The sequence below is a fragment of the Pempheris klunzingeri genome, chromosome 19 (assembly GCF_042242105.1).
Source record: "Pempheris klunzingeri isolate RE-2024b chromosome 19, fPemKlu1.hap1, whole genome shotgun sequence".
NCBI classification, from domain to species: Eukaryota; Metazoa; Chordata; class Actinopteri; order Acropomatiformes; family Pempheridae; genus Pempheris; species Pempheris klunzingeri.
Genome location: NC_092030.1, coordinates 10,990,738 through 11,005,143, shown reverse-complemented (window position 1 = coordinate 11,005,143; position 14,406 = coordinate 10,990,738). Strand labels below are relative to the sequence as shown.

Below are 14,406 nucleotides of genomic sequence, written 5' to 3'. Positions count from 1 at the left end.
TATTCCACAGATTTACAGTAGGTGGCAGTGTTACACCATGAAACTTAGCAACGCTCCAGGAAAAGGCGGTGAAAAACACTGCCAGCCATTTGGTTTGAAAATGCTCTAAAAAGCCATTTTTGGAATGTTTTCTAACAAAGGAAGTACTTTTGATTTTACGCGTTTAGCACAGTGCATTAAAACGTACAGCTACCAAGAGGCAGGCAGTTTGCAAGGAGGAGACACAGTAGTAAACATTTATGTGTTCAGCTCATTTTGTTTTTACACTTCAACCATACTGACACACAACTAAGTAAACACGTTTTCTTATTCACCTCCCAGTAGCTTAAGTTAGTCTATTTTTGGGTCCATCTGTGTCAGCATGGTACATACAAAGGCTACAGGTAGATATACCTAGCAACAAATAACAGGGTACCTTTCAAGGACAGTTTGGGATATTTTCAGATCCATCTTTACACCACACCCACATGCCACATGCATGTTTTCACTGTTATTGGTCGCTGTTGTCATTCCTTCTGTCCACACTTAACGTGACACGTTCTCCTCGTAGAGTGACTACATTGTAAAGGATGGGGACAAACTCCACAGCCCTGTGCAATTACGCTAAACTGAAGAGAATGAGACTTAGCAGTCTGACTTGAGGCGCTGATATAGCAGATGTGAATGCAGTTGTGTTTGTACTCCACTGGGTGTTCATGTGGACCGACATGCAGTTGGTGTATGTGGCCATTCCCCGCAGTCTTGATTTTTAGGGGCAAGCTGTGTGGATCCTTTGGTGGAATTTATGTTACGCAAACCCTTGTAGCAGCATGATAGGAAAAATAGAATTTGAGCTTTGACCAAATGAACTACGTATCTTATATATCTTATAGTAGGTTTGTTGGCAGTTTTTTGTCCTGACAGCCTGTATGTGATTACCGGGATGTATCCCATCCAGCAGAGAAACACTGGAAACACAAAGATGTAATTTCAGATTAAATTGTTTTGAAAAATACAATGGATGGATTCCAATAGCCAAATCTAGTTTTGATCTGTTTCCAAGATGAGAAAAATCTGGATTTATTAAGATCCACAACCAACAAATCCCTTATTGAATCTTAAGTGCGGCCCATCATGTTAAAGTAAGAACTTGAGTAATCTTCCATAGGTTGAGATGGACAAGCGCTCCTCAGCCTACCTCCCATGTTACCCCTCAACTTGTAGCCGAGCAACAACCATTCCAACCTACATCATGAAGGCAGAGTTTGGTAGTTGCAGAATGATGAAGTAGAATAGATATTATTTCCACATTGTTGTTACTTCTGCAGCTGTAGCACCAGTGAGGAGCGAACACAGCCCTCCACCCTGTCTGCTCAGTGGAGTCTCTGTGGCTTAGGGCTGATACTGAATGAAATGAAAACAGAGAATATTTTTAAGCTAAGAAATGTCTTCATTCCCCACCAAACCAACTAACTAAAACATTCCACAAAGGTTTCAGCGGTCTAACCCCAGCTTCAGGAGGTACTCAGTCAGACTGCTTAAAGCCATGCTTTGTGTGGAGTTTGTTCCCTTGTGGATCATGTCATGTCATCACTTACAGTGTAGTTGTAAATAAGTATGGAGAGGAGAAATGATCATAGTGAGTTTGTCTCTTAATGTAAAAATCTGATCTTATTATCTTGATTCCACTTTAAAGAGCTGGCCTGAGACTTTGCCATCCACCTCATCATAGGCAGTTTTCTTACAGCCATCTAGTGGCCATTGGAGGACGTGCAGCTCCAGGCGCAGAGAAAGGTGTCAGTGTTCAGCTGTGGTGGTTGTTTTTGGTGAACCAAATAAATCACACCAACAAGGTTTCTCTCCAACAAACAGGTTATTGATTGTTCACCTGTTTCACTGCTTTACACACTGTGCCAATGTGTACGTTTCTCTGCTGCTTCGACTAATGTAACCAGCCTAATGTTACTTGAATTTGAACCACGTATTCCCATGTATCAACACAGAGCAACCATCAGGTGAAGAACAAAGAAAAAAAGTGTCGAGGTGAATGAGCAAGGATTAAATTGAACCCGTAAAAACTGCTCTTGAGTGAATGTTTCACACAGTACTGCCATGATTCCGTACACACAGTAGCTTTATAAACACACTGGCATGTTTTCATGGAAGTGCAATTATGACTTTTACATCTCATAATTATGATTTAGCATTAAAACGGTATCTCATCTGTAGAAAACCATTCAGAAATATTTCAGTAACACTTGATGTCAGGGGTCTCAAATGTTCCCATGTCCTAGAAATTAGAATTGTTATTTCTTACGACGGTTTTTACATTAGGGACTACAGCATGTAATATGGATTTAATTTAGGAAGAAATATTATATACTGCTACATTTGCTCAACATATATGAATTAGAATAATGTGAATAACTGGGATTAATACCAATTATGTGCAGCTTTAAGATAGGGTCTTTATTAAGATAAAAGATTTGATACAATTACTTTAAAAAAAAAAAGCTTTTTCCAGGGCTTTCAATCAACACTCACAGAGCTTTGGTCATGCGATTGTGTGTACATATGTAAGTAGCTTCTGACGAAGACCGTGAGATGCAGTTGAAAGCATAAGAAAACCTAAGCTGACAGTGTTTTCAACTTTTTCAAGGAATCAAATGCCAACAACTATGTAGTTTCCCAAAAAGATGAAAGTACTTTGTACTGTGTCAGAACACTGTATCTATTGTGCCTTTAATTAGCACTCGCTTACATAGCTCTGTCCAGAAACCATCTGAAGTCATTGTGAAATTGTAGGACCTTTAAAAACATTTTTCTCCCCTCATAATTACAAGATGTCATAATTATGATGTATGAAATTCATAATTATGTGGAAACGTATCTTTTTTTTGTGCTGAAAATAATGTACTTCTGTATATTTTTATGTAAAATGTATATCAGTTATTTTGGTTTGTATGCAGCATCATAGGCAGGTACACTTGTATTTGTTTTTGTCTGTTGAGCAGCCAGTGGCACCTGAGCCAAACTATGGACACTGATTAGTACATAGCGCCCCATGATCAGCACGGTAGTGTTCAGGGCTGTGTTGCTGGCTCTGTGGTTAAAGGCCCCACAGTTCCTACAGCATCCTGCTGGTGGCACCCCACTGCCGGACTGATCTCTCTCTAAGAACTGTGTTTGTGAATACAAATGTGCACCCTGCCCACTCTTTGCCTGAGCCCTCACAGAGATGCATTCACCATCGTCACCTCAAACCTGTGAGAGCACTGGACCGAGAGGGGATCAAAAACACAATAAAACGGGACTTCAAGTGATTCCATGGAGACGAACTGAAAATCCTCCCCCTGTAACTCCGTATTTTTCTGAAAGTGCTTTTCCTTAAAGCACTGATAGTGGCAACTCTTTAAAACTCTTTAAACTCTTTAAATAGCAACTATAACACATATGGACAGCACACACAGTACAATTTCCCTTACATAGCTGTTAGATATACCAGCTTATGACTAATGTGTGTAATGTGAGGACATTGGTCATGTTCCATCAACATATTTTAAGTCTGTTTTGAATCATAGCATAAGAAAAAGTTGATGGAAGCTTCAAAATCAAGTTTTTCTTAAAAAAAAAAAAAAAAAAGCTTTTACACTCACTTAAGGTGGTTTCTGAAAGAGTTCATGCAAAATGGGAGATGGAAAAAACCTTTTTCAACTAATTTCTGACATAGCAAACATAGAACTCTCACCAGTGCTCAGCTGTTTCTGCTGCTGTGTGTCGGCTCGTCCATTAGAATCGTTACGTTTCTTTGTCTTTGTCTTCAGACAGCACGAAACATGGCCAATAAGAACTAAGAAACTAATTCCTGAAGACTTCTCTCCATTTGTCTCTCGTAGGTGACCAAGCCCACTGGTTTCGTTTGGGGTTCACAACCAGAACTAGTACTTCTACTCAGTGTATTACAGCCATGCGTCACGTAAACTTCTGATGAAACTACACTTTGCGTAGCATTATTTATTAGCTCCAAGCCGTACAATGGAAACGCACCGTATTCACATTTACTTTTTTATTCTTTTATGTGACATTTAAAAGTTCACTTACACGGGAACACAGTTAGTGTAGATGGACAGAGACCAACTAGATTATGACAAGCTACTCCAAGTTCTTGAGTTTATAGCCTACAACAAAAATGAGTACAACCATGAATGATTATTATTATTATTATTATAATTATATGGATTATGGGTAATCTTCTGAGGAAAATCTGGTGAAGTCTAGCCGCTTATCTGACTCTGGGGTCCAGTCTGAAAGTGTGGTGAAGTCTGTTTTGGATTCAGAGTGAATCTTTGTAGTCATGACACTTTGTTAGAAGCATACTGAGGCCTTAAGTTACACATGATACAAAAAAACTGCCATATTCTGAGCTCAGATCCAGCCTCATACTTCTGTCCCAGTTTCCCACTGTCCAAAATGTCATCTTAGAAAACATGTTTAATAAAGGTGTACAGGTTCGTCATCATAGTAAATTGTGCGGTGGAGTGAGGACTTGTAGCAAATCTCCAGTTTAATGTCCACTTTTTTTCATGGACATGATATATTTCCTGGGGGTTTGAACCCATGTTTGGCTGCAAAAAATCTTTTGATTGTCTTCGACAGATATATGAAAATGGGAGAGAAATGACAGATTGTGATCTAAAACTCAGTTCATATGTTTTTTTTAAAAAACAAACAGTTTTCAATATTTATGTTGATCTTATTGCATTAATTAAAACACATTAAATGGCATATTTTTTGTCTTGTTTCCAAAACCGGAAATAGTTTTGATACAACGACAATGAAGTCCTGCACTGGTCATTGGAAAACATTTAATGTCTATATTATTCTTATATATTTTAACAACAAACAGCTACACTGCCATCTGGTGGTGCACTGACACCCCAGGATGCCTGTGTCAGCTGCTCCTGAGCCTGCTGGTCCTGGAACAGATTTGTCAACGGGAAGTTTGCACATTACAGCACCTGTTGAAGGAGTGTTATAGTGGTCAAGTTGGCGCTGACCGCTTGACTTTAACAGAGTCTCAGCTGGTTTCAGTGAATTGTGAAATCCAAAGTGAAACAGCCTCGCTGTTCATCTCAGGGTTCTATAGCTTGTGGTACTGATGCTGCACAATGGAGCACAGTTGGAATATGCAAATGAAGGGCTTATGATGGTGATGTTCAGGGACCACCAAGGTTTCTTGGCCCCTCATGACCATTAGTTCATTAGCTGATTTACTAATGAAGAGCTGGGGAACTTTGTTCTGGACTCAGTATTAGAGAGGATTAATCCAGGGACTCTATACGAATCCTTTCTAAGTGTTAAGTCTTTGCAGCGCGGACATTCCAGAGGAAAAGGCAAAGATTTAACTGACAGGTTTTTGGCAGTATTGCCAAAGGATGGTTCCATTTTTACACTTGAGACCTTTTATCATAGCGTAGCAGTGGTGAGTATAATCTTCACAGAGGATCACGCCCCAGCCTACTTGTTTGCAAGACCTCTGGGCCAAAAACAGGTCTGCAGGAGTCACAGAGAGGGACCGGAGGAATGTTCAGTGCCAGTCGGTGATGAACGTAGGCCATTTGTGACCTACTTTTGCTGGTCGTGCCTCACTCACCCAGCACCGACGCTTTTAAGGGCTAATACACCACAGTCCAGGACTCATTTTGTAATGCAAAATGTAATGTATACTGGTGACACAATGTCAGACAGACAGACAGACAGACAGGCAGGCAGACAGACAGACTAGCCATAGGCCTTAGAGAGCATGTGACAATCTTTAGCTTGCCTTTAAAAGAGGACACACTTGTCGTATATCTTATATCATACGGTATGTTTAGTCAGCAATATAGGAAAAATATGAAGCTTGGATTCAACGTGCTGATTTTGATTTTAGTGATGACAATATGTGTAATTTAAGTAATGTGAATATATGTCAAACTCATCAGTGAATTGATCACAGCTTGTAAAAGGATAAAATAGTAGTGGACATTGCTGTGATAGTCATTTTATTTCACTTGTTAATCTCATTTCCCACGCATATAGATCTGCATGTATACAGGATGTCTAAGATAATACCTGCCTCTCACCAAGCGCCTGCTGGGATCGGCTCCAACCAGGCTCCAATCAGCTCCAACATAGAAATATATTTAAAAAAAAATGATATCCAGTCCACTCTGGATGCAGTCCCACAGTGTGGCTAAGGGAACAGCTACTTACCCCTTTTCGCCTTAGATTCTTTCACTCACATGGCCTACATTCTGTGTGAACACATTCACACGCACATTCACTGGTGGGTTTTCAGAGCCCTGGTATTGACTGTGCCTACAGTTGAGCTGGTCTTTTGAATGAACTTCAGTGCACTAATGTGCTGCACTTATCTGAGCCTCCACAGTGCTGTCAGACTGCCAGCCCTCACAAAAGATGCTGAGCCGAGTGACTTGGTGCCCAGCCAGAGGAATGAGGCCTGAGCTATTTTACCCTTACTGCTTTACATTCTTTCACTGTCATGGCCTACATTCAGTGAGATCACACACACACACACACACACACACACACACACACACATATGCACACACACAGCTGTAACAAAGCCCCTGTGTGAGGAAGTTCAATGATTGATTGTGAAATCGAAGTTGGAGCATGAAGGAACGTAGGACTGATGGAGGTCAGCACCAGAACAGTGATGGAGGGGGTCATCTCATCTTCAGAGTCTGAGGCTCCATCCTGTCCCACTGAGGTCCCTGAAGAAAGAAAGAGAGAGGGAGAAAGAGGGGGGGGGGGGGGGGGGGGGGGACAGGAGCGGGCACAGATGGGAAGGATGTGCAAAACTAAACCAGACAGGGAGAAGAGAAGACTCACACTGTAGGTGGAATAGCCCAGCCTCCCCTTGTACCTTCACGGATAGGTTCTAATTTTTTCAAGTCTTAAAACAATACTCACATAAAAATGCCATGTACAATGAAAGAGTTGTTCCCTGTTATCATCCTCTGTTCACTCTGGTGCTGAAGTAACACCTGCATAGAAAAATAGAATAAAAAACAAAACACCTGAAACAAACCTACGCACACCACAGGACGTATCCCTCCACCATTGTTGTTTGGGAAACATACTACTAAGACAGTAAATCTGGAGGATCCCCTCTTGCTGTTTTCAGATTATCTTTGGCTGAATTTAAGACTGTATTCTTACGCAGAACGAGGACTGTCTCTCAAAGTGTGGTCAATCAATCAATCAGTCAATCAGTCAATCACTCTACAGAGAGATCACTTGTCAGTAGGAGCAAGAGGAACGACTACGGCAACCACCTTGCATTAGACAATAGACAACAAGAAAAGTGAGGTATATGAGGGAGGGCACAGCTGGAGCCTAGACTGAACTGAGCCAGGAGCATGTGGTTACATGATGTAGGTCCTCTACCATAAAAACGCTCCAACTAACAACTCTTTTTCTTTTGCTTTACTTGGGAGTTATATTTTTCCATTCCTCCCAAACATCCCAGTTTCTATCTAAATTCTTCAGAAATGACTTCCTTCCCCCTTTTCTTCTCATTTTGAGTCCATAAGGCTCAGAGGGCCCGATAATGTAGGAAGAAGTGATTATCTTTGATAATTATCTATCATCATCTTTATTTTTGTTTAGCAATTTTCTGAGGAATTTTTGTTGTTGATGATTTGCTATTAATGATTTACTGGTCGTCTTCTGTTTTTTGTTGACTGCTTAAATGGGTTTCTGAAAAATGTCAATGAACCAACTGTAGGCTATGTTACGTATGTATTGTATTAAGAAAAAGATCCTCGCTCTCCTTACAGTCAATCTGTGTTTGGATATGAACAGCTGCATTGTAAATTCAGTTCTGTAGATGGGTAATGAGTGACGAGGGACGTTTTCAGGACCCACAGAGAATACCAGGAAACTGTTGAAATGGGTCACTCACTAACTTCATCTGGAGCGCTCAAATATATTCCTCAGCCTTGGTCAGTGAAAGGAACCTGCTCAGGAGAACCCATGCACAGAACTTCACCAACATGATAACAAGCTCAATAGGGCCAGTAGTGAGGCTTTCAATTATTTGTCTTGACAAACGGAGCTGTAAACTTTTAATTTGATTGGTGATGACTCTGGGTAGTTTGTAGTTTTTCTATAATAAACCTTCAAAGTCATTGTAAATATTTATAAGCTTTAAGTTCCTATGAAGTTATGCTGTCTAACTGCAGGCCCTATATAGCCAAGGAACAAACACCACACCAACTTTTCTTAGTTTTCCGACTATCTTTCCATTACTCATGTAAAAATAGATCATCAAAGTAACTAAGTTCCCCAGGTACCAACAGTAGACCTCAGACCATCCTGTTTATAGACCACTTCTTCACTTCTTGTGGGAAATAGGAAAGAACTGACTGATACAGCTGGACAGACACAGTGTTGTCGCACTTCACCTGAAGAACAGGCAGACAGAGTTTCCATTCCATTTATTAGATATGGTTTATAAATAGACACACTCAGACACATACTGTATGTTGAAAGTATAAAAAATACAAGATTACTTGACATTTTAGTGAGGTCTCTTCTTCGTTGCCTTTGACACGTTATTTCAACTTGAATGACAAAAATGGAAAATTCATTTATTTTTTTTCTTACACAGCATAGTAGTTTTCACTTTCACAAGTCCATTCATCAAGCAAGTTATTATCATCAATGTCATGTTAAAATGAGATCAGAGCATAGAAAACAGAATCACATGCAGCCAGCAATTTTTCACTGAATCTGTACAGCATGTCCTGTCGCCCAAACAAGTGTAATTCAGTAAGTCTGTTTTTCAAATATATATGTGCTTCAATTTTCACCATACTTTGTCTTATTAACTATAAGGAAAGCTGAGAGCACAAGGGAAAAGGTTCATATGGAGAACAACAACCAATGAGTGGGAGAAAACAGCTTATTCAACTTTTACTGAGGACTGATTGACAAATGCTCCTTCACATCTCCACCTCATGTGTCATTAGACAAAGGGGGACAGTCAGTTTTTCAATAGTTTGGATATTATATTTGGATACAATATGTTCCAGCTAATTTATTGATGTTGTAAAAACTGTACGTTTCAGATCACCATCAGTGTGCTGGCAGGAAATCTGGGATTCAGGAGACTACAAAAACAAAATGAAGAAATGTACTGTATCTAGAGGGATGAGGCAACATGGCTAGGTTACACTGATAAATGTTTCTAAAACTTCTGAAACCAATGAACAGTGCAATGGTTCTGATTTGCTAAAATCAAAATAGGACAATATAAATCACACATGTAATAAACCTAGTGCAGCACAAATACACAACTAATGACTTCTTCAAGCATTTATGTACCATATAGCTACTGTGCCAAATCTGGCTCACCTTGTTCTAAGGACAATAATTCCTGTTGCTAATTCATATATTTTTATTTGTAAATATATCTAAAAATACAACTCATCAACTTCAGTGTTATAGGAAATTGCATGATTTCTTGGTATTATACCAAGTTTTGTTTTTGTTGTAGATAACTCTTACTATTCACAGTGTTTAAACTGAACCATACAGGCCAACGCCTACTGAGTGGCTGGTACCTGGCACCATTTCAGTATCCATTGTGGAGATTGCTTTCAAGTCCAGTAGTGCTCTAGTAATTCTGCAGAACAGAATTTAAGAACTTCTCCAAAGGACACTATTAGACTGCAAAAGGAAAACTTTAACTTTCAGGATAGTACTCCAAGCTAAGCAACAGTTAAGATTTTGTGCCATTTTTTTTATAGAAGCTTCATGTAGCACAACAGTCTCTTTCTTAGTTTCCATTATTTTCTTATGATGAGGATTTACGTTGCCAACAAAACTTTCAACGTTTTATCTAAATTTCAACAAAAACCTTCTTTACAGATAAACATATAATATAATATAATATAATATAATATAATATAATATAATATAATATAATATAATATAATATAATATAATATAATATAATATAATATAATATAAAACATAAACAACTCCTTCAACAGGAATGTGGTACTTAACTCATGAAGCAACTTTGCATAGAAAGTATTTACGTAGCTAAGAAAATAATGTTTAATCATTTCTGCCTGATACCAAGTCACATATGAAAAATAGTCATATTGTACTCACTTCCAGAACTTTGACCCTCTCACTTAAGAGGCTAAGTTTTACAGAACGTACAGTTGTTCCTAATATTTTGGAAAAAAAACAAGAATGTCTGTTTATGTAATCCCTAACAAAGGGAATGTGTCAAAGCAGTAAATAACCAGGATACAGATAAATGACTCGTTGGTGGATAAAAAGGATGTAGTTTTTAAAAAGATTAAAATAAATAATGCACTGTACTCATTCTGCAGCTGACAGGAAATATTCTGGAAAAGAATAATACTGACCAAGCAGACATGAATATATATAATTTGGATAACAAAATACTTATCTACAAATGTTTGTAATTGGATTGATATATAAATATGTGTAACAATATATATGTATTTCTATACATATATATTTACAACAAAAGGTGCACTTAAATAATGTCATCAAGGAGATGCGGGGTGCCTACCCAGTCCAACGTCCTGGGCTCGGAGGCAGCCATAATCATGCACATGAACTGTTTACCGGTCCTCTTATCAATAGGATAAATAGTTGTGGGTGTGAACCTTCTGTTATTTTCCACAAACTCACAGAGCTGCTGATACACCTGTGGGTATTCATGGCGTAGGAAAACCCCTCGAATCCTTAACTCCCGTTGTATATTGATAAAACAGATTTCCCTAGCCTTCCTGCCTTCCTCTCCCTCTTTGTCGATATCTGCTGTTCCTGGGGGTGGGGTGAGGATGAGAGTTTCCATGTCACTCTCCTTCTTGTGAACCTTTCTCTCAGGGCTGAAGGAAGCCAGTGCTACCTTTGCATATTTTCTGACAGTTGGAGCTTCGTTCCTTGGTGATGGCCCGTCAGGTAATTGCTCGCCGACAGCAATAGATACATTCAAGATGAAACATTCGTTTGGGTCATACTCTTTACCAGCTTCCTGCAGCTCCTTACAGTACTCCCCTAGGTTGTCCTTGAAGCTTTCAAGTTCTCTGAGGGACAGGTATGTAGGGGACATAAGCAGACTATCCAGACCATACTGCAGGAAGTTACTGGATGACGCAGGGTTTGGAAAACCAAGGAAGAGAACTCCTCGACCTCGAGAAAGGTAACCAACTTTGGCAATACGGGAGAAGGCTTTGTGGACCTCAACAGTCTCCCGGCAGTGTTTGATGATGTGACGGCATATGCTACCAATTCTTCCATACAGGCAGCTTGCTTTATGAATGTCCCAGTCCTCCCTACGACAGTTACGGGAACAGTAGTAGGTATAGCAGCTGTGGCAGGATTTAAAATATAGGCAAGCATTAAACAGGGTCTCTGTCCTCCGGCATTTGTTGTTGGAGCACATCATTGTATCATCCTCATCTGGGCTTTGATCTGGGGAGCACTCATCTGCACTCTTCATTGCATCACTGGCCCCATCCATGTCTCGAAAAGTGTCAGGATTAATTCTTATTGAGGTTGGTTGCTTGTCAAGAGGAGCTGGTTCCTCTGTACCTGCCTTTGAGCTCTTCCTAGAAAGAGATACTGCTTCTTCTTCATCAATTAACTTCTTTAGTTGATCCAGAATGTCCTCACTTGCCCTTCTACTGGGGGGCTTGTAATCAGTCACAAGATCTGCTAGAAGCTCATCAAGTTGTTCAAGGCTTTGCTGTAGTGAGGCATTGTCATGTATCTTCTCTTTGGTTGAGCTTTGAAAATCACGCTGAGACAGTTCTGGATCCTCAGTGCTTCTGGAGTCAAGAATATCCCAACTGGCAGACCGTCCATCAACCTTATTAAGTTTCCCTGGTCGAATGTCATTATCAGTGATTGTTATCTCAGGGGTGACAAACCAGAGTTTACTAGCAGTGCTCTTTGATGTTTCTGTTGGGCTTTTGTCAATTAGTGAGTTATCAGACATTGATAAGGCTGCATAGCGTCTTGGTGAACTGGACAGATTGACTACTACTGGCTGCGGTTTGTCATCTGTGGCCGCTGCAGGCTTCCTGGACTCAAGAAGATCGTCATAGCTCTGACCCCGCTGTACAGGAAGTGGTTGTTCCCTCTCCACTCGAGAGTTAAGAATATTGTCCCAGGACCTTGAGTAAGATTTGGATTCTGTCCCAATTCTTTGAGGTTCTACACATGGGTTGGCATACCAGGGTGTTAAAACAGGCTCTTGACGAACTCTGGTTGGAGTGACTTGAGATACATATGAGGCAGGATTGGTGGAATAACCAGATGCATCTGAGCCATACCAGTCCTCTGTTTGTGCCTGAATGACTCTAGCGTGTCTTCTGCCCTCTGTGTAATATGCCCTTGCTGGGATATGATGCTCTGGTGGCATTGCATACATGTCGCTGGAATAATAAAACCTTGGCGGAGCAGTCTGGATTTGATAAGACCTTGGATCATCCCCATAAAATATTCTTGTTGGAGGTGTCTGTATGATGTATGGCCCTGGTTCATTTGCTGCATAGGGTTTTGGATACCCTGGCTGCACAGAGTATGGATAGGTCTCCATCTCAGAATAATAGGGTCTTGTAGCTACAGCATGCACCATTCGAGTCCTTGGATCTTGCACATATTGCACTTTTGGAGTATATGTTTGTCCTGGTGTGTAACGTTCATCATGAAAGTAAGAACTTGGTTGAGGAGGGGCAGTAGTTACATATCTCCCTGGTTCGTCTGCATAAAAGAACTTGGTTGGTACATTAGGACTGGAATGAGCTCTACGTTCCCTACCATAGTAATCACCCGATGAAGGCATTCTTTGCAAGGGAATCTCCATGGGTTGTAGGTAACTATTAGGCATGCTGCGAGAATATTGATAAGCTTGCCTACTCTCAGTACCTAATGAATCAGTAGGAGTTGGTGTTCTAGAGTAAGAGAAATGGCGTGGCACAGTCAGACTCCTACTCCCCCCACTGTGATGCCTCTGCCAGGGTATGTCCACATGGGCTGTAGCCTGTTTCCTTCCTGAATGATGTAATGCTGCGTCATCAGGTTTGATGTCCACCCGGCACCTGACATGAGGACTAGTTGCTGGTTTATCCAGCCCTCCGTCCTCAGAATTATCAGCAGCATAGTGAGGTGAATACTTACTGCTGTCACTCATTTGAGGCTGCAACTTAATGGGATGGACTTCATGCATATGAGCCCTAGTTGCTGCATAGGAGGACTCCCTACGCGGTGATACTTCAGGTCTCCAGCGAGAGTCTCTTGAAGCCCTTTGGGACTCTCTGCCCTTCCTTCCTGAAGATGAGGACCCTTCAAAAGACACAGGAGTGAGACTGGTCTGGACTCGAGGGGCACTTTTTGACCTGGTCCTTCCTTTTTTTTCAGGGACAACCACCTCACTGGCCACCTCTGCAGCCATTGGTTGAGGAGTTAACCTATGGCTGAAAATGTCCGGAGCAGAAAAGCGATATCTCTGCTGGCGGCCCAAGGCATTCCAGGCAACATCTGGGTTGGCTGCGTGCCTATCAGTCTTCATGTATGGGGACTCCATTGAGTATTTGTGTGATTTTGGGTAGTCCGATGACCTATAGTCAAAGGTACGGCAGTGCCTCTTATTGACTTTGCTCTTTCTGTCCTCCAGTGTGCTGTAATTTATAGAATCACATTGTTTGGAGGATTGCAAAGACTTGTAGTGTGAAGAAATGGGGACCACTTTTATATCTTGATGCACAGTTGTTACCAGTATGTCAGGCGGGTCTGTGCGTGTCATCTTAAAGGGACTCCTCTAGTTTTCTCCATCAAGTTGCTTTAATGTTGATGTTGCCTGGAGAAAGAAAACAAATAATTTCAGTTAGTGACATTCATTCAGGCAATGCAAATTTATTCCAACTACTATGCATGGAGAAGACATATCATTGCCTACAGGTTACTTGTACGTAGGTAGTAGTACTAGTAGTCTATAGACCAAACTTTAGAACATATTTTTAATTTTTAATTTAGAACATATTTACAGTTTGTGCAACATATTCAATTTGCCGTGCTTGATTGTGGAACAAAAAAGAGCTGTATTGCAATTTAGTCCATTGATTTTTGTACTTGCAATCATCTTTCATGTGGAAACATGTTGACAGGTTTGTGTAATTAAATTATTTTTGCTGTTCTAATTCAGGCGGTAAAAAGCTTCCTAGGGAACTTTAGCCATTGCCAGATAGGAAATTGGTGGCTCAGGAGGTGCATGGTAGCTCAATGCCTTTGGTGTGTGAGTGAATGCTTGAATGGGTGAATGAGCAGTAACCCTTGTTAAGCGCTTTGGATAAAAGCACTATATAA

General features: G+C 40.5%; 1 protein-coding gene across 1 annotated transcript; it reads right to left on the bottom strand.

The window, feature by feature from the left end:
• Positions 1 to 10,567: 10,567 nt before the first annotated feature.
• Positions 10,568 to 13,846, bottom strand: ajm1 (apical junction component 1 homolog). The gene has a single exon (XM_070851118.1). It carries the CDS (start codon positions 13,844 to 13,846, stop codon positions 10,568 to 10,570), a length of 3,279 nt encoding a protein of 1,092 aa, XP_070707219.1.
• Between the last annotated feature and the right edge of the window lie 560 nt (positions 13,847 to 14,406).